The sequence below is a fragment of the Gymnoscopelus microlampas genome, assembly GCF_963454915.1.
Source record: "Gymnoscopelus microlampas genome assembly, chromosome: 7".
In the NCBI taxonomy this organism is placed as follows: domain Eukaryota; kingdom Metazoa; phylum Chordata; class Actinopteri; order Myctophiformes; family Myctophidae; genus Gymnoscopelus; species Gymnoscopelus microlampas.
This window is the reverse complement of record NC_139944.1, coordinates 36,910,242-36,934,366: the sequence shown is the minus strand read 5'-3', so window position 1 is coordinate 36,934,366 and position 24,125 is coordinate 36,910,242. Positions and strand designations below refer to the sequence as shown.

General features: G+C 40.1%; 3 protein-coding genes across 12 annotated transcripts in view; all 3 read left to right on the top strand.

Moving 5' to 3' along the window:
• Positions 1–5,190, top strand: part of plxnb1b (plexin b1b) — a 95,454-nt gene extending 90,264 nt beyond the window's left edge. Inside the window, exons 32-39 of the mRNA XM_084062422.1 lie at positions 278–362; positions 1,315–1,481; positions 2,238–2,398; positions 2,680–2,827; positions 2,947–3,011; positions 3,454–3,529; positions 3,633–3,707; positions 4,184–5,190. Coding sequence (XP_083918548.1) covers positions 278–362; positions 1,315–1,481; positions 2,238–2,398; positions 2,680–2,827; positions 2,947–3,011; positions 3,454–3,529; positions 3,633–3,707; positions 4,184–4,288 — 882 coding nt within the window. The 3' untranslated portion in view covers positions 4,289–5,190. The remainder of the gene's footprint in view (positions 1–277; positions 363–1,314; positions 1,482–2,237; positions 2,399–2,679; positions 2,828–2,946; positions 3,012–3,453; positions 3,530–3,632; positions 3,708–4,183) is intronic.
• A 2,520-nt stretch (positions 5,191–7,710) lies between these two features.
• On the top strand, positions 7,711–15,529 carry LOC311049034 (putative peptidyl-tRNA hydrolase 2). The gene is made up of 7 exons (XM_084062467.1): positions 7,711–7,883; positions 11,533–11,646; positions 12,376–12,447; positions 12,585–12,659; positions 13,097–13,194; positions 13,424–13,538; positions 13,961–15,529. Exons 2-7 carry the CDS (start codon positions 11,539–11,541, stop codon positions 14,045–14,047), a joined length of 555 nt encoding a protein of 184 aa, XP_083918593.1. The 5' UTR covers positions 7,711–7,883; positions 11,533–11,538; the 3' UTR covers positions 14,048–15,529.
• Positions 15,530–17,417: 1,888 nt separating this feature from the next.
• The window catches only part of setd5 (SET domain containing 5), a 34,899-nt gene continuing 28,191 nt past the window's right edge, over positions 17,418–24,125 (top strand). For all 10 annotated transcript variants that reach the window (XM_084063223.1, XM_084063228.1, XM_084063227.1 and 7 more), the window contains exon 1: positions 17,418–17,842. The gene's annotated coding sequence lies outside the window, so the exon portion shown is untranslated. The remainder of the gene's footprint in view (positions 17,843–24,125) is intronic.

Sequence of the window (24,125 nt, the reverse complement as noted above, 5' to 3'; positions counted from 1 at the left end):
TTGGCTGTTTGGAGAGGCCGGCTAGAGGGAGTTCCTGGATAAAGCCTCACTTATACAGCGTTGTATGTGGATAATGCCTATTTTGGGCTTATCCCAACATACAGGAATAGGCTCACAGTGTTTGGAACTAAGTTCACTAGTTTAACATTTTATTATATATATATTGCCACTCCACAATCAGTGATTATAGAACAAATGGATAATGATTAGTTGTCATAAATACAGGTTTTGATGTGGTTGTGTGTAATGCTCATGGATTATGTCTGTTGTTCCTCAGGTCCCAGACGGAGCGACCGTAGCACTGGTCCCACGCAACTCCAAACACATTCACCATGACAACCACGACTATGTGGCAGGAGAGAGTGAGTCCTTTTTCATCAGGTTCACACTCTGATTGTCACCATGAAGTTCAACACAATATATTTGTAATGGCTTCTGCTATTATGAGCCTCATAATAACATACCTATTAACCCATTAAGACCGGGAAAGGATCTGTGTCATTCTAGATTTTAACCACTTTAACCATAAAAAAGTGTGCAAATCTTTGAATACATATGTTTTTTAAAGCATTAAACATTTTTAACTCAAATCTTTACTTCTGGGGGTCCCTGGAACAAAACATTTTCAGATAGGGATCCACGGCCAAATATATCATTTTGGTTGTCCTTGTCATAGAAAAATGTGTTTTTCAGAAAACTGTTAGGATAGACATTTTGTAGAGTCAGCCTCAGGTCTTAATAGGTTACCACTTTCAACCACACTACGAATGAAAAAGACTGTATAGGAGACAATCAAATCATTTTCTAAAGATATGTATTGGCAACTACCTAACTGTTTGTCATTTTCTAAAGAAGGGTGTTAAATTAGTAACTATACTTTCATAGCAGTAATCGTTTTAGAAGAGAGTATGTCATTTTGTGCATGTGGTGGATATCTCATTTTGGAATGGGATCCGGTCATGTGTGCTCAGTCAACGACACTGAACTGAACTCGGAAGTGTGGCCTTCAAATATTATCTCTTTATATTTGTTGTAGGGCTAATACTTCATTAGCTGTCATAAAATTGCCATCACTGGCCATTGTCCTTGTTCATTGAGTTGAGGCAAAATTTACTTCAGAAAATATGGAGGAAATTGATGTAATGGCAGTGCTTGCGCGCAAAATGCATCATGGGAACACAAAGAACTGTGAAATACTGTGAAATGTGGTAGTGTAATATTTACACTGTAAATATTGTGTGCAAACATAGTGTACCTTTTAAATGTGGCATTTTAACCTTCTTCTAAAGTGTTTTTTTTTGTCTGTCTGTGCAGAGACACCCATGCTGGAGGATGCGGATGAGGGTGGGGTGAGGTTGTGGCACCTTGTGAAGGCCAACGAGGAGCCGGATCTGCCCAAACACCGCAGAGGCAGTCTGAGGGAGAGGGAGAGAGCAAAGGCCATACCAGAGATCTACCTCACACGCCTGCTCTCCATGAAGGTAGGGAAACGCACAAACAAACATGAAATCCACAGCTTAGATGATACACAGACACACATTTGCTTCACACTTTGTTCACTTTGCTTAGCAAATACGTGCTTAGCCTCCATATTATAATGGTTATAACTCGCTCGCTACTATACTAGGTTTTGGTTAGTAACATTACATCTTTGGTTTAGGTTAATTGATGGTAACCATAATATAAAGGTTTTAGCAGTAATACACAAGAGGCCATGGTAAATTGTATTATACCATGGCTTTGCGTTGTGCCAACACCGTTGGAATGATATAATAACAATATACCATGTCCTCTTGTGTACTATTGCTGAACTATCACTTACTATGCATTTATAGATCAATTATATGTTTACCTGGATGAACAGTTATTAAACAATTTTATAATTTGTCGCTGTCGGGTGGAAATCTTCTATGCACAAAACCGTTATTTACTTTTCAGTTACTTTTCACTTTGAACAAAGAACCTGTGTTCCAATGGATCCCATTTAGTTATTATTTAGTCACAAGCTCTTGTTGATAATGTTCATTGGTTAAATATTAATAAAACCCATTGACAGACTTACCACTTAAACAATTCAAAATCTTTCAAAAATAGTCTAGATCGTACGACGAAAAAAATAAATATAATAATATGGAGGTTTCTGCCCAACAGAGATATACTAGTTATATGTGATTATAGTTATATTGTTTTAATAAATATGTTTAGCCATGTTTGTAACATTTTCTTTCTGTCCACAGGGGACGCTGCAGAAGTTTGTGGATGACCTGTTCACAGTGATCCTGAGCACCAGCCGTCCCGTCCCGCTGGCTGTCAAATACTTCTTTGATCTGCTGGATGACCAGGCGGCACACCACGGCATCTCCGACCCAGAGACCATCCATATCTGGAAGACCAACAGGTACACACACACACACACACACACACACACACACACACACACACACACACACACACACACACACACACACACACACACACACACAGCGGTATACATACTTTATTAGTTAGGTATATATACACAGATTATTCACACAAACACAAACATATTTCTCCACATATGTCTCCCGAACACATAAATACTGACCACTCTCCTTGTCTCTCTCACAATTTATTTACCTATTGCTCTCTCTTTCTTTGTCTTTCTTTCTCTTTATGTCTCTCATTTTCTCTAATCCCCAGCCTCCCGCTGCGCTTCTGGATCAACATAGTGAAGAACCCCCAGTTCATCTTTGACGTGCAGGCCTCGGACCACGTTGATGCCGTGCTTTCGGTTATTTCCCAGACCTTCATGGACTCCTGCACCATTGCAGAGCACAAGCTGGGACGGGTAAGGGATCAGGGCGGTAGGGGAGTTAGATGATGGAGAAAACCCTTTCTGTATATTAATGTAAAATAAATCAGAAATAGTTTTTAAATAATTATTTTGTTTTTGTTATATTTCACTAGGATTCACCCATCAACAAGCTGCTGTATGCCCGAGACATTCCGCGTTACAAGCAGATGGTAGAAAGGTAATATCTAATTATTCGTCCATGAAAAAACAGGAAAGATTCCCACGCACAATAATCAATGTCTAGTCTTAAACCTCTCTGAAGTCGGTCGTCCTTCACAACATTAACTGAAATTATTCACTTGGTACTTCTGACTGATGATTGCATGCTGTTATTTCACTGTACCAGCAAATGTATGTTTGCTATAACTTTGTTGTGTGCGTGTGTGCATGTGTGCTGTAATGTTGAGTCTGTGAGTGTGCGCTGTAACATTGTTGTGAGTGTGTGCATGTGTGCTGTAAACACAACTTGTGCATTTGAGCTGTAATGGTGTGTGTGTGTGTGTGTGTGTGTGTGTGTGTGTGTGTGTGTGTGTGTGTGTGTGTGTGTGTGTGTGTGTGTGTGTGTGTGTGTGTGTGTGTGTGTGTGTGTGTGTGTGTGTGTGTGTGTGTGTGTGTTGTAGGTACTATGCAGACATCAGGCAGACCATCTCTGCCAGTGACCAGGAGATGAACTCTGCTTTGGCTGAACTGTCCAGGGTAAGTAGAGACCGAATGCTGTCCAGTTAGACATTTACTGCAGTTCAAAGACATTAAGAATTGGAATGATGGGTGAACTCTAACCCGACTCTCTCTGTTTCAGAATTATTCAGGAGAGCTCAATTACCTTGTTGCACTGCATGAGTTGTACAAGTACATCAACAAATACTATGACCAGGTGAGTTTGTCATCGTCTTTGTGTGTGTATGTGAGAGACTTTGTGCCAGCACATTATCACTCTTTCTCCAGGCGTATTATTTTGACAAATATGTATGATGCGTATGCCTTCCAGCTACAAGGCTAAACACCTCTAGTTTGAGGGCGGTAGTGTAATGTTTATTGACAATGCAATTGATGGGTGCACAAGTGTGACACATACATTGGTTCTATGGTTCTCCAAATAAAGGGGAAGGAGTGGTTTAATATTTGTGTTGGCTCACAATACTTGAGAAGCTTGGTTCTGAAGGGAGATTTCATTAGTGCCTACATGGGTAGTTTTCTGCCAAATGCACCAGTTTATCTCCCTCAATCTAGAAGCCTACATTTTACAGAGAATCCTAATCTTGTGTATATTTTTGTGTTCTCCATTCTCTTTTTTGCCATCTTCTTTCCTTCCTAACTCTTCTCTGTACCCTTCTTCTCCTCCACCTTCAGATCATCGGAGCGCTGGAGGAGGACCCCACAGCGCAGAAGATGCAGCTGGGCTACCGGCTCCAGCAGATCGCCGCCGCTGTGGAGAACAAGGTCACAGACTTGTGACAGCGGGATCGCCCACCGACACCTTAACAGACGGGAGGGGGGTGGTGGACCGACTTCAGAGACGAGCACATCACAGAAAGTGGGGAGAGAGAGAAAAATGGATGGCCAGATGGAGGGAATAAAATGAAGGATGGACTCTTCTTGTGAGGAGCTAAAGGTGGGGATGGTGGGGCGGGGTTAAAGATGCATTCTTTGAAAGCACGCTTTTGTCCCCTCACGAAGATGGTTGATGGATCTGTATACTTGGGTTGGAACATTAAAGGGCACTTGTATTCCATGGACCCAGGATTAGTACATGTTAACCAAGTGATGTCTAACATATGCTTCTCTTGGAATACAATTGGAGGAAGAAAGAAAGTCATGTACAATAACACAGAGATTCTGTCTCGCCGTTGGATGCATTTGGTCTTTTTATGCCTGCTGCCTCCCCTTGTGGATTTGTATATGGCGAAAGAAATTCAAGTTGGGGCATGTAATCTTGTTAGAACATGTGCTGGTAAAACTCTGTTGTCTCACTAAAACGGACAGATATAAAAGGAAACAGGCAGTCCATGGCTAATAAGCATGGAATTGAAGACTGATCAACTCGGAAGGGGGGCAAGTTGGGTCTATATTCTGCAGTGGACTTTTGCGATGGTGACACCTTGTATTCCAGTCGTTGCTGTCGGGTCAAAAGTATTTCGCTGTCGTTGAGTGTGTGTATGCTATTATATGTATCTGTGTGCGCGTACACACAATAATCCATAAAGCTCTAGATTTCATCCTCCACTGGTATTATTGTCCACACTGTCTATTTAGCTGTCATTTTCATCATACATTTCTTTTACTATCATAGCATACCAATTTAAGGATTCACTTTTCTAGCACAAGTGAAGAGTTAAAGGTTTTCACACAGGAACCAATGAGAGGTAGGTAGGGAGGCGCTGGAAATCTGACAAGGCAGTGTGACAATTGGGCGCACTCCCGTGAACGGCGTCTATTCACATGAGGAGCGCAGTGTGACCTCGTGGATCCAAGTGAGAAGGCAGGCTCCCCGTGTGAAAAGACCTTTATGGTACAAGCCCCCCCTTCCTCGGATGAATCTGCCATTTAAGACTTTTGATCTGTTTTCTTACAAAAATCTGTTATGTTGAGAACTATACTTTGCAAATTTATATTTTATTGGATGAGATCATGGGCATCTGAATTTAAGGGGGAAAAGAAATTCCACCAAAATGTTTGTTGTGTTTTGAAATTAAATCCTTTAAATGATAAAGACCACCCTTGGTAAAAGCAGCAGTTTCAACCCCTGACTTGCAGCAAACTTGAGCAATAGTGCTCTCCTTCACATCCAAAAGACTGATGGGAGTTTCATAAGTTATTTCCACTCTCTACCTCAACTTGTGGTGTAGAGTCAACAAACTCTACTGTTGTGACATTTTATCCGTTGTTGACCACTGCCATTGCCACAACTTACATCATCGCGAACCACCACCTGTTAGCTTGACAAGCACATGTCCGTCCTATTAAACAAGGATAAATGACTGATAACAGTGCTCAATAAACGTACCCACTTGACCCTATGTGTGTACACACACCTGCAAAGAGACACACAAACATACACACTTTGCATCAGTCCAAATGTTTTTAGTTTCTAAATTATATAGATACCTGTGTTCTTTTATTTACAAAATAGAGATGACTGAAAACATGGTACTCACAATAGCATTGAAGGTACTTCAAACTGTGTGATGGTTTACTTCTACTTTTATTTCTGCCATTGTTTCTTCTTTTTATACTATTCATGTTGATGTTCCTATATGGTAAAAGGCACTGGAGAGACTTTAGAAAGAGAAATCAAAAATTCTTAACTGTAAAACACTTGTAGATACATTTTAGATAAATATTTAGCGGAATTCTAGGGTGCCCCAAAGTGTTTTTATTTTGCGTGTAATTTCTTTTTTTTTTCCTCAAATTTGTAACATTACTGTGCATTGAACCACAGCTCACTTTGCTATTCTCTAAGCCTCTACTGTACTTGACTGAGATTTCTTTGTCACTTCATTGGCATCATTAATGCAGTTCAAATAGTAGACACAAGGTGGCGTTTTTTTCAAACGTCCATTCATAGACAATTGTTCATGTACCTATGTGGTACCTTGAATTCATTATATTTTGAGCACACTACAGTTTATATTACCTGATGAAATGTTTTCTCACTCGCTGGTTAAGTAGATTTATTTTGTCATGTTCTCATACCAATTGAAATGGGAGCATTTGTTAAACATTTGATAACCAAAAGTTGTCTCACCGATCTGACTTCACTTGATAGGCTATATGTGACTGATATTGTATATAAGACAACGGCTGTTACACTCCGGGCTTTCTAGTAATGTTGACCAAAAGGAGGCATACTGTGAAAACGCCTATACATGTCTGACTTGTTCATTCATTTCTATACACAAAAGAAACCTGTGCTACATGGGCGTTTGTGTGCATTCCCTATATGGGGCTCAGCTCAATATGAGCACAATAGAAATTAGCTCATAATTTTTTCATTAACACACAAGCAACTTATGACTAGTTGGAGGGGGTGGTGGTTGTCGAGTCACTTGCTTTCAATGTAGATGGTAGAGCCCAGTGATGAATGAGGAAGGCCGTTTGAGGGAAAATTATGTAAATGTTTATTAGGCTGTATAAATTCCAATATGTAGAGCAGGCTCTGCAAGGGGCAATTTTAAGGATTTTTCTTATCTGTTAATATCATTGTACATAATGATTTAATAATGTAACTGTAGCGAATTAACCTGTTTATTAAGAGAAAGTGCAAATTGTTGCAGATGGCAAAGTAATAAAGTATTCATAAAATGATACCCAGATTGCATTTCTGAGTTTTATCATCAATATCATTATTCATACATACTGAAACAGATGTGTGACTGTTTTCTACCTGTGTTTATTTGAAACTGGGAACATAATTAAGTTGCTGTATAAACCAGTGGTTCTCAAACTTTTTCATGTCAAGGACCCCCAAAATATATGTATTTGGCTGCGGACCCCCATCTCAAAATATTTTATTCCAGGGAACCCCAGAAGCAAATATTTGAGTTAAAAATGTTTGCTTAAAAAATATATATATATTCAAAGATTTGTACACATTTTTCAAAAATACCAGATCTACAAGCTCATAGCGCTGCATCAAGTGACACGCTATGTGCTTGTATATTTACAATTTTTGAATAACCAAAGTATAATGTATGGTTAAAGTGGTTAAAATGTTTGTGACACTATATTAACATTTTTTTCCAAGGACCCCTGGGGGTCCCCGGAACGGTCGGAACCCTCTTTGAGAACCAATGCTATAAACAACACGGTAGATAAGCATCGACGGACCGGATACCGGAAGTGACGGGATCCGGTAGGCACCTAATTGGAGACCAAAATGGAGTAAAATCGCTGAAACATAGCACGCCCATCTCCCATTGAACGCTCTGTAAAAATAAAAAATTGTGCTGTCGCAGTTGGAAAAACAAATACGAGGGGATTATTCACAGAAATCGCTGGGGAAACCGAATCCGGGATCGTTCCAGTAACAACAAAGAGCTGCGCAGCACAGGTAGCTAAACAAATCAACTTGTGTTTTCTATTAGCTAGCATAGCCAGCCATAGCTAACGTTATTAGCAGCATCTCTAGGCACTTATTAAGAGCAGTGGTTTTCAACCTGTTTCACGTCAAGGTCCATCTTTTATTCGGCATTTGAGCCACGGACCACCGTTTGATGAGACTCTCAGACCCAAGACTTTGAATATTTTGTTGTCGTTGGATAAGATTGTGTCCACGCTGTATCGATGTTGATACCATTAGGAGAGATAACAGGCAAACGTTGATCAAAATAACAATTATTCTACATTCACTAATTGTGTAGACTTCTTGTAAATGAAGTAATGCAGGTGTTTAACAATAATTAACTCTTGAGAGCGTAAAATAAAAGCAAATGGACCCGTAAGGGTCCGTTTGGTTGGCTCATTTTACCCTTAAGAGTTGAATTTCATTTGGTTACAAACTCTTCCATCAGTTCGCTGGGGATCACCTGAAACCTCCTCAAGGACCACTGGTGTGGTGGTCCCCGGACCACTGGTTGAGAACCACTGACGTACAAAAATGTAATAAAGTTCTGCAATTCTTTGCGACCAGTTGGAAGACCAGTATTATTCGCCTTATTTTAGTTATGAATGTAATGGTCTTGGTAGAACATTTGGCAAAGGCAAGGTTATGCAATTTGGAGGAGTTGGTATTAATATAACATTTTTGGTGTTGAAATGTGCCATGAAAGGTTATATAGATGTATAAAAAGTTATAGTAATATTGCCCCCCGAGTGTTATAGTCAGTAGGAGTGCCACCATCGCTCTGATTTCAGAGGCATTTTGTGATTAGAGAGGACATTTCGCCACTTCTGTTAAAGCTGCAATTCATATATGTTTTTCTTCGAGATATCAACATAAACCCGTGTTTAAGGGTTGGCCACACCAAGAACGATATCTTATTATATTATGAATACCGTATATCATTAAAAAACATATGATAAAATTAAAATGGAAAAAGAACAATAGATTTAAATGGAAAGAAACAAAAATCAAAACATGATGTGCCAGAAAGACCAAAAAACAAACCAAAAGGGCTATATCATTAAAGCTTAGGAACTAAGTTGTCAATGAAAATATGGGGAATATTCTATAACAACAATTATAATAGCAACAACGAATATAGAAATGTCAATAATTATTGTAATAATAAAACATTAATAGTGATGATGATAATACTGATAATAACAATACCAATAACAGTAGTAGTAGCAGATAGTGCTATAACCATGTAAAATCAGACTTTAATAGTTGGAGATATGGATTTTATCAATATGTGAGGAATATTCTGTATCGCAGTAGTTATATTAATAATGGCATATGTTATCCATAACAAATAGAAATATGACTATATATACATACACGTGCATATATATATTGTATTGTGTAACACACACAAGTACACATACATATAACCGCAAATATCTATGTATTGAGAATAACTTATAAACAGAAGAGTGGTTAAGATTTGTTACTCAAGCTTGACAAAGGTTGCTATGATTGTTTCTTGAAATAGCTAAGGCTGGTACAGTCTCTAATATGAACCGGTAAGCTGTTCCGAAAGAGAGGTCCTCTGAATTTGATGGAGAATTGAGCAGATGTTGTCCTGAAAAAAAGTAGAATGAAGATCACTCGCTGTCTGACCTGCTATAGTAATGAAACTGAAATACAATTTGAAAACAGGCAGGGAGTAATTTATGAATTGATTGAAACATAAAAATGCATATTTGGAAACTGTTCAAATCAAAAATGGGAAGGATTCTCTTTAAGAGACTGAAACAGAGGAGTGGAACTGGTGAATTTGTAAGAAATGTAATAATTGTTGATAAAACGTTTTTGTAGCAGAAAAATTAATTGCTTGCCCAAACAATTTTACAGTATGAAATGTATGGATAAATCATTGTGTAATATAAATTAATGAGGCTTTTTCTTGCCACAAGGTGGCGTAACTTCTGATGACTCCAATATTCTTTGTTATTTCATCAGAAATAAGTGCTATATGATTTTTCCAAGTGAGCTTTTCATCTATGAGTATTCCAAGAAATTTGGTAATTAATATTAAACCCTTTCTAGGATATTCTCTATCTGATTTTTGGGAAGGGTACTTTTAACTGGGTGATTATTAGGAATAAACATCATGTATGTACTTTTCTTTATATTCAAGGATCATTCGTTTTTCTACTTTACTCAACTCTTGGTTAATTTCCAATATTAATTTCTGTTCACTTTACCAGATAAAAAGATTGGAGTCGTCCTCGAATAAAATAAAAAAAGCTTTTGGAGAAGTTAAATATAAATCATTTATATTCCACAAGGGGGTGTGCTCTGGAATTTTACACCATCTGGCAACCTTTTTTTAACATATATAGAGAGACTGAATGCTGCTGACATTAATGCCCCATAAATTGACCCCACTGAATTTGTTTTTGTATTATATTTTTTTGTGTGTTATTATTATTATTATTACTTTTTAATTCAATTTAAATCCTTCTTTAATCATATATATATCCTACTGTGTATACTTTATTTTTTTTTGTATTTTTTGTATTTATTTATTTTTTTACTTGTTTGTATTGTCCTTTGTGTTAATGGTACAATAAGATACCAGGGTTGTGGCTCTTTCGGAGCGGGAACTTTGGGGGGGTGGGAGGGGTAACATACATTCACTGTTTTTGTATGCCTTTTGTTGAAAAACCTGTATGTGAAAATATAAAATAAAAAAACCTTGAACAAAAAAAAAATATATATAAATCATTTATATAAACGAGGAACAGTAGCAGACCAAGAATTGATCGTTGGGGCACTCCACAGGAAATCGATGTAGTCAGATGAGATGTTATTCTTTATTGTTAAGTTACAAATTGATTTCTTGCTTTGAAATCATGACAAGGCTATTCAATTTAAGGCATAAAGTGAGAGTTTCTGTAATAAAATGTTGACCGTATCAAATGCCTTAGATAAGTCAACACACACACACCAAATGTAATTTCTTTATTGTCACAAGCTATGGGTATATTATCAACTAATTGGGTGAGAGGAATGTTTTTTCTCTAAAGCCATACTGGTGGGCATAAACCATATTGTTATAGTAATGTGTAATGTTCAAATATTTAATCAAGCGGTCTGTTATAAACAAGTCTTTCTATGACTTGTAAGGGAGAATGGATATTGGTCTATAATTGGAAAATTACGTCAATGACGGTGGCAAACAATGTCATTCGGATCGATGTTAAACTGTCATTCGTAATTTGATTTGGCTTGGGCCAAAATGATACCTTCAGCCATGTTGACATTTTTGTAAACACATCAGGATTTTTTTTTCACCAGAATTAACCTCTTAACCTCTGAGTTCATGCAGGTCTTACTCCCTAGTCCCTACTCCTGATGTACATGAAGTAACATCAGTGACTGTGTAGTTGTAGTATGTGAGGAGTGGATTATGTGTACATCTTCATATAATAAAATAACAAAATGTGTTCACAAAAACAGTAACTGGGAGTAGTGTACATAATCTAGCATAATATATACTGTAATTTGAAGTCCATTGGTTTTTGAAGATGCTGTGTATTGGTGTTGCATGTATGCATGTTTTCAACATTTCTTACTATTTTTACTATTACAGCTTAGAATGGAGTCCTCGCAGCAGTCAGGTCCTGATGCGGGCTCTCAGGAGGTCAACCCTGTATACTTGCAGCAGCTTAGAGAGCTGGACATCCCAGAGGAGGCTGCCAAGCAGGTACAACAAGAACTGTCTTCTAAACCTTCCAAAACATAGTTGGTCTACATCTAACAATAATAACCTGTACATCATTTTTTAATCTGTCAATTATTTGTTTAAGTATTTGATTAATTTGTATAATTGATTTAAACTATGACATGATAAATTATGTTCATCACATATTATCTGAACATTCACAGTCATCTTGAAATTGTTATTTTTACCCTGTAATTTATATTTATTTAAAGTATAACCAGAATGCAGGAGTCTCTTCTGTTCTGTGTACCTTCAGGCCCTCTCCTCTGTTCTTATAATTCCATTAATGTACTGGGTGCCATTTTGGCTGTGTGTATACCTTCTCTGCATGCTTTGCTTTGAATACATTGGTTTTGTTTGTTGAGATTTATTTTTTCCATTTGTATCTTTTTGTGTGCTTGTATCATTTTTCTTACAGGTGAAGCATCATGTAACAGTGTTCACTGTTCATAGAAATGTAGTATATAAATAAGAAATGTACTTAAGTTGCTACTTTCATCATTGCCCGATCATTTCAGTACAATGGACAGCAAAATAAGGACTGAGGGACAAAGTTGAACGAGTGAATTTCATTGTTGTAGATACACTGGCAACTAGTGTGCCCCACATCTTCAACGCTTAACTGACTCACTCAATAACCTTATTCCTTGATTATATTTTATTTATTTTTTAACTTTTGATACATTTTGTCTCTTTTTCTCACCACTCCAGGCACTCCTGCACACTCGCAATGTGTCTGCTGAGGAAGCGGCCATGTACTACTTCAACAAGCTGGAGAATGAGGTGCCCATAAGCTCCACACCGCAGCACTTTTTTCACTTGAATATACATATGTTTTGTCAAGCAACTATGTTGCAGATGCACAAATTAGGCTTTAGTACACCTTGGTACATAAGCTTTCCTGGTCTGTGTCCATGCAGGAGGAGGGAGACGACGACCTCATGTTCAAGATGGTATTTGTGGTGAACATGGACCTGGCCATGGGTGTTGGGAAGGTCAGTCTGATGGCACTTTATTATAATTTATATAACTGTTTGTAGTGTGGTTAAATAAAAGAACCATCTGCTGTTTCAGTAACATTGAGTAAATATGCAAAAACAAATTTCAAGTGTTTCTCCTTGTGTTCATAGGCTCTGTTTTCTTTATTTGAGTGAAAGCTGTTCAGAATTATTCATGCAACAAAGACATTGGGAGCCAAGTGTGGATTTTATTTGGGGATGGGATTCAACTTGTAGGAAAATGTTCAACCACCTCTTTTCATTGTCAACTCATCTTTCTATTTATTTCACCACTTAATTTACTTTGGTCAAAAGCAGTAGGTTATACAGACCAAATTTTAACATTGCTATTTTGGAAGCTGTGTATTGAACAGGCTTGCAAGTCGAGCTCAACTCTTTGTGTGCCATGTTTCATACGCTGTATATGTCTATAGGTGGCAGCCCAGGTGGGCCATGCTGCTGTGGGTCTGTACCAGGCTCTGCAGGAAAAGAACAGCTGGAGGGAGATGGCCTGGAAATGGGACCATGGCGGGTAAGACAGCACCTGTCTGTGTCACTAGAGAGTGGTTGTTTGCAGGTGTCATCAATTTATTGGCCTAACCTTGCATTTGGTGGTTTCCCGCTGAAAACACTTTTTAGTTAGTTTACTTTGTTAATTGACTGAAAAATACCATGTGTTCAATACAACATGATCACAGCTTTGTTGTAAAAAAAAAACGGCAACATTGGTAAAAGTGCAAGTGTGTCTGTGTTTCTTGCAGAGCAAAGAAGGTGGTTGTACAGGGGACCAATATGGCTCACCTCCTGGAGCTACAGGCTCTGGCCATGAGCCTCAGCCTGCCTACATACCTGGTCCAGGATGCGGGCCTCACCCAGGTAAAGGCAATATGTTGTCATTATAGCAATAACACTTTGTCCTTGAGTCATTTTTCTCAACGTTGATAAAAAGGCCAGAGGTGTAGAAAAAAATGTACGTTCAAAGAAAATGTGCAGAGCTTCAGCTTGATGAAGCCCTGCACATTTTCTTTGAACGTACATTTTTTTCTACCAGCATGGGTGAAACGTTCACTTTTGGTTTGAATAATAAAAAAAGACGGGAGAGCATAATAAAAAGACATTTTGTGTGCATACATTCCCCTTTTCTTCACTTGATTCTCAGCACTGTGTTAAAGAAACTGTGGGGATGTGCATATCCTACCCTTTGTTCAAAGAACATGTCTCATATCGTGTAACAAGAAATGTTAATATGTATTAATTAAAAATGTATTAATCCATGCACTGCGGTGGGTCTTTGGTAGGTGGAGGCGGGGTCACGCACCGTCCTGGCCATCATGGGCGAGGAAGAGATGGTGAACAACGTCACTGGAAGTCTAAAGCTGCTCTGACAGACTGTTACCCAACACTGCACATCCATGCAGTGCCAACAGGCAACCAGCAGAGGACAGCATTCCTCAGCAACAGGAGGGTCTTGGCATGCAAGTGTGCAACAACAACCTTAGAAAAAACAGAAAAAAGGGGGGAAACAAGACATGACACAACACCAGATGCTAAATACGCTCAGCCATTTTTTTTCACCCTTGGTTCCCAATCTGAGCCACTGGCTGGAAACATTGGGAGAGCAGTGGGGGAAGTGAACTGGAGCCTCATCTAGGAACACATTGAAGGCAGTTAAAATGATTTCTAAAGTTCATATTTATCTTTTCAAACAGGGACTTAGTTTTTTTTTAGATATAGAACAGAGCCATTGCTATAGCAAAAAGTCAAATAAAAAAATTCTGAAGATTTAAAAACCCAAATCATTGTTCGGTTTCCCGCTTTCAAATATGGAGGGGAGCATAGGCCATAGCATTTTAGTGGTTGTCCAATGTTGCTTTTATTGATATTCAAGAAGTACATATTACATAATTGTAATGAAATCCTGAATAGATCAGGATCTCCCTGTGGAAGTTACTACTCCTCAGTGAAGACTACTTTACTGATGAAACTTTAAAATCCATTTCAGACATTTAAATGATATTGTGTATGTATGCAACTTTTCTCCCAAAGATCCCTACCCTATAGAAACAATAACATCACATGTTGTCAGCAGGCCCTCTTTTGTGTTTACATACTGTATGTCTGTGAAGGCCATATACTGTATAATCTGTGGTGTGCCATCCTTAACGTTCTGCGCAATTACTGAACTTTATATATTGGTTTTCTTTCTACAAAAGAAAAACCTTGATGCTATTCCCAGTTATAATTCCTGGAGTTTGTGAAGTTAAAGGTGAGGATCTCTGTTGGAATGAAAACTGCTACTTGGTCAATGCTTGTGCTGGGCCCAACTTTATGCACTAATTGTGATGGATAACAGTTGGTTTACACTAGTTTGTATACTTTAAAACTTTGGCAAGCGCAAATGTATTTTAAGAATGTGCGTATGACAATTGTGAAAGAGTTGGTAAAGACGGTCTTGAGAAGAAATATTCTTAAACATGCATTGTATGATGTGATGTACTGTTTGTTCCACTATGTTACTGCAAAGAGTACTACTATTTTGTGGGCATGAGGTGCCACACTGTAACTAACTTTTATTTTTAACGGTTTCTTTCAAAAAGGAAAAAAAGAGAGAAAGAAAAAAAAGGCTATGTCACGCATGCAAAATGAAATGTGTATATGCTCTGAGACCATGAAAATAACATAACCATATTCATTTTAATAATGTGTGCGCACATTGATACCTCCTGTGTTATAAACATTTGTTTTGTGTTTTACAGAATATGGAGACTATTAAAAATGCCTCCAGACCAACTGTTAAATATACTGATTTGTCTTTTCCTTGTGGGTTACTGGGAAAAAATACCTCTTTGCACTTAAAGAGAAACAAACTGAAGATTAAACTGCTTTGTTTTATCCTAAGTGTTGTGGTTGTGCCACGTTTATCACGGGGTGGCGGAGGTTGTTACGATCCCTGGTTAGGGGATCATGTGACATGACAATTACGTGCTTTTTCGCCGCAGTTACAAAAGCACTGTTGTGAAACACGTCCTTTCTCTGCTGTTCAGTTGCTGGGAAACAGCCCTTCAATAAGAAATCATATCACATGCCAATGTGATGGGCCAAACATGTTTTTTATTTTATAATGCGATATCATAGAAACATATTGCAATATGGAAAAAGAATGTCAGTAAACCGTTTAGTTATGTGCTGTTGGGTCCATAAAGTAGTCTTTAAGAGACAAGAAGGTGGCCGCACACACTGGTAGCCAAAGTGCCAATATTTTATTTTAGGACGCAGGTTAAAAAGAAACCAACGTTTCATCACATATTAGCATACCCTGAAGGTAACTGCCTTCTTCAGGGTATGCTGTTGAGTCGATAACATGCATGGCAAAATGTGCGGGTCATAACTACGTAATCCAACGTACCTAAAACATTAGTCCTAATAAAGTCGATGTTCGACCCACCGAGAAACGTTTCATTACAAATGTAGATATAAGTCTAAATCGGCCTGATCATGGGGATGTAGGTTATGCATCGATTGTGTATAACATGTTTTTGGGCAACGTCGCAGGGTGTTTTCACTGTATTTTACCCAACTACGTTGCAATGTAACCATTTTATGCGGCTTTCTAATCTTGTCAGATGTTGTCAATCTTGCCAGACCACTGCAACAAATGACGTTGGCATTTATCACCTCAGCCAATCCAAAGTCGTCCCCAAGTCCCATGATATGGCAAATAACCAATCGCATGTCACTGTGCCTATTCTTTAGGATTCTTCCAAATCCGGCCAGTTTACTTTGCGTTTTCATATTACTTTCTCAGTTTTACATGACCTTGTTAATCCAATGTGTGTGGTAGGCTGGAGTCGCACCTAATCGACTCGAAACGAATTAGCACTGTCTGAGTCTTAGCTTCCTGCTCTATGAAGAAGGGAAAAATCATAATGATAAACCATGGTCACATTCTTCCTGTAAAACTCACTGGAATAGTTTGATGAATAGCAAACCATTGATAAGGTGTTCGCTTGTGTCAGTCCTTAAATTGTGTATGCCTTTAAGTGTATGAAGAGACTTATTTCTACAGCAGGGCATTAGAGTAGGAGGGACCAGTAATAAATAGACGCAACCAAAGAGCACTGGTCAATTTCCCTGTCCAATCCCTTACCAGATCCTACAAGAGCGACACCTCATATTCCATTCATTTCACTTAGGTGGGGCTGACCCAGTGGGTTGACCCTACCTCTGTTGTCCCTGGTACTGGGCCCCAGAGACCCCGTGTAGCTAAGGTTTGCTACTATGTTTCGCTATGAACCGAAGGATTTTCCACGAAGATACCCTCAAATACAAAAAAAAAGCAACATAATCCCACTAAAGAATAAAAATCAATTCCACGGTATTTGCATTTAATATCGACCATTTCCCCAAATTTGAAGGCACATATCCGATCTTTGTGTCATATTGTTCCCCGAATCCATCCACACTCGCTGTCTGGCCTGTGTGCCACCACCGGTACACATTGCATGATTGAACTGAGTCTGTCTCTGCACCCTTCGTCGGATCAAAATCACGCCCCTCGTTGCGTCAAAGGGCAAAGAAAAAAAATGTGGTCCAATCACATCCTTACAAATCTATTTCGCGTCTCAACTGACACTTTTCTGACCAATCATTTGAAAGAGGCTGGACTTCAACTCAAGGCCCGCCCAACGAAGGAGCCCCTGCATGGTCGCCTAGGAAACCCCGTGGCTTGGTTGTGTGTCAGTTTCGCTGCCTGAGACCCGCGGTCGATGCCGGTGAAGAGGGGGATGGGCGCCTCTGCGAATGTAAGGACCCGAGACAGAATCAGAGCCCTATATCACATAGAGCAGCATATACCCCATTTATAAATATCGACTGTATATATAAAAAAAAACACTACAATAAATGGATTAAATCACGATGGATCTGTTTTAGACACTCAATGGAAGTGCTGTGCCTGACCAGAACAGGGAATTTAACTTTACGCCCGTGCGTGGGGGACACTGAGAAGTTTGTTTCCTACCCCTGGAGAGGGAGCTACTTTTAAGGGCAAAGGATACAGGACAGACCGAGGCCGAGGTGCAGGCCTAGTCATCTGGTTGGATTTGATGTTGGATTATTCAAGAGACTGCCTATCACACATGAAAACATATTATTTGTACCGGGTTGGAATGTCTCTTTAGGTGAGTGTTTCAACTTACATATTTGTACGTGGTAACGTGTTTAATAACGTTATCTTGTCTGCAGGCTAAAACATAAATACAACACGCTGACCATATTTCCAAGCAAGCCAACATAGCCAGTGAGCTAACAACTTAGCCACCTAACAACTACACGTACATTTGAGTTATTTGAACGACTTGGTGGCTCTAACTGTAATCTCTCACAGTTCCAGGTGGATTGCTAGCTGGCTGATAATGTTCCCATGTCAGGGTCTGCTTGGCAGGGCTGCAGTTGACTGTCTCTGGGCTGATCTTCCATGGTTTTTGATCAGGTCCCCATATCAATGCTTGTCACCTGCCTTGTTCGCCAACCTAGTATCCACATTATGTCTGATATCAATGTCATGCAACCGTGTTTCATGAAGTCTTTACACCATACTGCAACAGTTTCCAGGAGTTGGAGTTTGACTGAAGTAATGTTAGTTCAAGTAATTCAGTTGATGTTATTCACCTCAAACAACTCCCAACTACAGCTAATAGTATTATAAGTAGATTTATTCGATCTGTTTGGTTTCAAGGCTGTTACCAAGCTACAAATGGCTAGATTATAATTGTAATAGTAAATACCACCTGGTTGGTAGTTGGGACTCTAGGTTTGGCCACGTTTTGAAAATGTTGCTGCAATGGCCTAACATACCCTACCTCCACTGTCAAAACAACACGAGCAACACATTATGCATTTTATTCACCTGAAGCACACTTGTTTGATCTGAGCATGGTAGACATGCATCCCCAGATATTAGGCTTGTTGCATTGGCATTACTGGGTTAGGTAATATGAAAACTTATTAGGTTACAAGTTATTAAATACATGTTTTAATTAATTGTTCTGTTTACTGCAAAGTATTATTTTTGCCCCAAGAAACTGTCGAATTTAGGTGGTTTCTAGAGCATTTGGACATGGACATGCCATTAAAGTTGCATTTGTTTATTGGCGTGTCCATCTCAGGGGCTGTTAGCAGACATGGATAACAATGCTACGCTAGCCGGTTAGCTAACTTTTTGGATGTTTTCCAATTGATTGTGTCCTTACTTAGGGCCAGTATTTCACAATATACAACGAATGTGGTCGCATTCGTGACATATTTAGAAATCCCATTTAGCACTGTAAGTTTGAGATGTTATACGCCATTTGTGATTTTTACACACATGTAGTCTTTTTCATCGTTTATAGTTAATTGTGTGTTGATCCATTTGGTGGTTGTAATATTCTTGACTTCACTGAGAATCCTGTTGATGGTGATGGTGGTGTGTTTTGGGGGTTTTCTTTCTGTGTGGGACCCAAACGAGCAGATCTGTGGAGTGGTGACTTGCTTTTCTCATTCGTCTTCACCTCCCCCACCTTCCAACCCCCAACCTCTGTGGCGGTTCAACAGAAATGGGTGGTATGTTACTTTGAGGGGAGCTCGCGTTTCCTTTTTTAGACTCCATTTTTTAAAAATTCAACATGTGAGTAGCTGGTAGTGGTGGCATGATTACGGCTTAGTTTCGTCTGAGACCTCTAATCGCCGTGTACCCGACTCTCGTTTTTTTTTCTCTTCATATAAAGCGTAACGCTGTTTGATAAATCACGGGGTAACGGCTTTCAGTCACACGTTGACTGAAGTAGCTTTCTTTTAGATCACATCATCCTGATTGTCTTGATTTGGGTATCTTCTCTTTAGGGCCGTTCACTCCACCGAGCAGTCGAGCACTAGTCTCTAGCCATAAAGATATTGTTTTAAAAATCGTTCAAAGTCAAGTGGATTGCGGAGTCCACACCAAAGCTACAACAATGACAATGTTGAAAGATGTAGTTATAGTGCTGCTTGTTGTGTACAGCCCTTTACACAATGTGAATTATTACTCGTCACTTATTTAGCTGAACTTGTCAACTACATTCACTGCAATTTGTCAACTGCTTTAATGCATTATGGCCATGGCCCATGACTGCATAGGATTTTATTTCTTTTTTTAAACAACTAAGCAACATCTGTCCATCATTCAACTGGCTGCTAACATTAGTTGCTCCATGGAGACCTGTGCTGTCTGTCCACAGACCACAGCAGAGTCGCGTACAGACCTTGTTTTTCCTCTAGCTGACTGTCTCTCCCTCTTTTCACACAGCCCTTAGCCCTAGTTTAGCCTGTCTGGCTAGGCCAATGAATGTGCTACCGGATGTGTGACGAACTCGCCAAAACGACTGTTTTGTGTCCGATCCTGTGTTTGACATGTCAGTCATTCATATTCATTTTTAAGAGGGATATATTGTCACCTGTTTACACTTAATAGAATCGTTCCTACGTTGTCTCAGTAGGGGAATGAATGTCCTGAGGCCTGTGTAATGTGAATTCTGTACCGTTTGTTTCTCAAGTTGCTAAATATCTGTACTTTGACCTGTGATCAGGTCACTGCTCGGGTGTGTTGTAGCTTAACTCCATAAACAAGACATTTCCCTTTAATAAACCTGTAAGCCAGGAGGCGGTAAGCGCAATTTTACGAGAGCCTTTTTTTCCCCTGAGCAGTTTCGACCTTGATTGGAGAGTACAGAGAATACACCCGTGGTCAGTTGGGGAGTGTACAGCCAGCACCAAATGTTATGGTTGATCTTGAAGCCTCTTGGTATCCAGATTGTAGTGCAGGGGGCCTTGTTTTCATTGGTCAGGGCTCACATTCTCTGAATATGTTTCGCATCTTTTAATAGCTTGTGTGCAGTGCAGCCTGCCATCCTGGCCACTCATAACCATTGGAAACATGAGCCCCCCAACACTCCCCCTGGCCTGACCCTTTCTTGTTATCTAGAACAAACGCTGTGCTCACTACCAGAGACAAAGGCGAGTACACAGCCCCTAAGAAATGATAGGAGAATTTGGGACGCAGGCACAATGGCGTGCTTTCTTAGCTAAACCTTCTAAACTGGGAGCTGAGAATGCACTGCCTGGCTTGATGCTGTGAATAAACCAGCTATATATATATATTGATATATATATAAATATATATATCTCTCTCTTTACAGGCCTATCATCAACCAACCTTATGTTACGCAACAGTTTAGCATAAAAGTGCTAGGAGTGTCAAGTGAGAATGGCATACTGAATAAAGTCAGTTCACTTACTACTTTGTCTGGTAACATGTCTTTGAGAGCAACACTGTACTGTCGAATAGGCCAAGCTCTCTGTGTGTGTGTGTGTGTGTGTGTGTGTGTGTGTGTGTGTGTGTGTGTGTGTGTGTGTGTGTGTGTGTGTGTGTGTGTGTGTGTGTGTGTGTGTGTGTGTGTGTGTGTGTGTGTGTGTGTGTGTGTGTGTGTGTGATGTGGAATTCCCCCCAATGTGGGCCTCAGAAAACTTTGGAGATCTGAGGAATGTGCAGACGGGCAAGGTTAGTGTGGCCCAGTTCTCTTCTTCACTAAGGAAGCATGGTTTCTCTCTTCATGTCATGTGCATTTCATGCCAACTTGTCAGAAATTCATCTAACCAACTGCTCAGTAACATTCCCTTTTGAAAATCACTGATGTACTGTTATTATATTGTGAAGAGATGAAGTCTAGATGAGTCTAGGTTGGGGCTCTTTAAAAATCCTTACCACACTACAGAATTCAAACCGTGTGTGTGTATGTGTGCGGCTGTGCGCGCGCCTTGCTTGTACAAGAGGGAGTGAAGCAGGATGCTGGCCCATTTCCAAAAGAGGAAGGCAGGATTCTATCTCAGTGCAGACTGCTCAAGGGGAAAGGGAGAGGGGGATGTTGCTGTGAGGAATAGGAAGAGCGGAGAAAAACGTCCTCTTTTTAGCTTTCCATTTGCATGCTGATGACACTGTCATTACATGGAGGGCAGGTGTAGCTATTGACATGTTAATGATGTGGCATGTGTGTTTTGTTTGTCAGTCAAGTCGTTTGTTGTCAATCTATAACTATATATGGATAGTGGTGAGTGATTTAAAGCATAGCACAGAGATGAACTTGAATTTGAAAACCGAATGATTGTATGGTGGCCTATTGGCGAATTATGCTAGCCTGAGAGGCCTCTCTCGCCTTTTCAAAAGCATTGTATGAGTTTCATCTGGGCCATGGCAATTTAGTGTGCTCTTCTAACCATTTTATTTTCACGACAGCAGAAAGCGTGGCATTCGTACTTGGTCTTTCATTTATTCCGTCACATTGTTTTGCCTGTGCCTCTGTTCTGTTATCATTCCCTTTCCTTCTGATTCTACCCTCTCTTCAGCAGCTTCTCTACGTTGTGTGTGTGTTGCTGGCTGGCTTGTACAATGGGGTTAAAAACAAGTCGCTGTGACGCCTGCCTCTTTAGTGCCCTCCTATTGGCTCAGACGCTCTGGAGCTAGTCCAATGGGGTGCGTTGATTCCTCAGCACAGCCTCTGCACAGGGGGAGCAGTGTTGCAGAGGGCTCTGCTGGGTAATTCTGTTTTGTGCCGAGGAGCAAGGCTTCTTGGGAGAATAATGGAGGAGGAGGAGGAGGCTGGGAAAAAAACAAGGCTGGGAGAGGCAGCCGAGCTACGTAATCATCTCTTTCTCTCTCTCTCTCTCTCTCTCTCCCTTTCCTAATGTCCTTTCTTTCCTTCCTTTTTATTGCACCCTCATGTTCTGTCCTTCACTCTATTCTCTCTCACCATGAAGCTCTCTCTTTGCCTCGCAGAGAGAACATGGTCTTCTTTTGGTAGCTAGCCAAATGTTAGTGCAGGGGGAAAAAGCCTGGCTGTAAGAGTTTCCTCCTTTGAGAAGAAGAGGCAGCCATTTTAGGTTTTTACCAATTCTACCCACCCCATAAGACCTGTCTGTCTCCCCTGTGTATTGCAAACAGTACAGTAAAGGAGATGAGGCTGAACATGGTAAGATCAACTTTGTGCTAGCTGACACGAAAGATGATCAGTTATCATCACTATGATCTACCTCATATACTTGCAGAGTATCCCCAAAACACAACGATTGCAAAAACTGCAGGCACATTTCTGAGCTTGTTTGCTCAAAGGGTGTTGTCAGAAGGGGGAGGGGAGCAAATAAGGAAATAGGAATGAAGAAAAACAACCCAGGAGAGCTTAATTTGCACCGATGTCAAGCCACTCACCTAACCCTTTCACAGTCAGCTACCCTATTTTATAATGCAAGACAGCAGTGTTAAAAGATGAAAACAAAAAGGGAAATGGCCAATGCCAAGTCTTTCCTGTGTTCCCAAGCCTACCCCCTCCTGACTCCCATCACCTGGAGCCAAAAGAATTCCTATTAGGGAAGAGAGGGATATGATTTTTTTTAGCCACCCCATTTCATTTCATAAAGCTTTGGGTTCAGTCATGATGCAACCTCTACAAACTGGTTGAAACTTGAATGGCACACTGCCTGTGAACCTTTTGAACCCAGATTTGTTTCCTCACCAAAACCTGGCTGTTGTTCAAAGCACCATTTTGCTACAATAACCCCCCCCCCCCCCCCTTTACTTTTCCCATGTTCATCCAGTGATTAGGCATAGGAAGCCCCTCATGCATACACACACTATTTAATTTCCTGACCTCTAACCACAGGCCTGTGTGAGAATGAGAGAGTGAGAGAGAGATACGTAGGTAGGCAGCAGGAGAGAGTGAGACAACAGAAGCCGCAGCGATTCAAAATGGCTGCCCAGCCTCAGTTTTTTTTCTCCTTCTTTCCTGAGTGACACCTCCTAATATTGTGTTAGCACACGTCTATGTACGCGTTGTGCTGTTGAGTGTTGTGTCGAGGTGGAGCCAGGGCCGACCCCTCTGTCCCTTCGTCAAAAGAGGAAATGGAAATGTCATGTAAATGTGTTTGTCATGCAGTCTCACGTGGTAAAGAAGAGACAACCAGTAGGGCTGGCTCTGCTGTGCCTCATATGCCAGTGCAGGAGCTTATCTAGCAACATTTTTCCTCATTCATTTACTTATTTATTTTGTGTTAGTGCCTTCCTCTTGGAAAGAAAAAATAAATCCAGCCTTCCCACGTTTTAAGAGTCGATCCAGCGTAAGAGGGAACTGTGCGAGTGCTAGGGGTACCCAACTGTGCGACCTATCACATTGGAAACTAAGTCAGACATTTTATTATGTTGGTAGTCCTTTTTTTCCCCTTAGTTCTTTCGTTAGCCCTGCAGTTGCGTCAGTCTCGGTCAGGTTCTCTCTTCAGTAGCAGCAGCCAGCTCTGTTGTTGTTGTGACTTGGTGGGGGATTGCAAGTCAGACGGGGCTAGTCAAGCCCAAACAGGCAGCGTTAGCTCGCTCATACCTCCCTTTCCTTCTCTACCTTACTT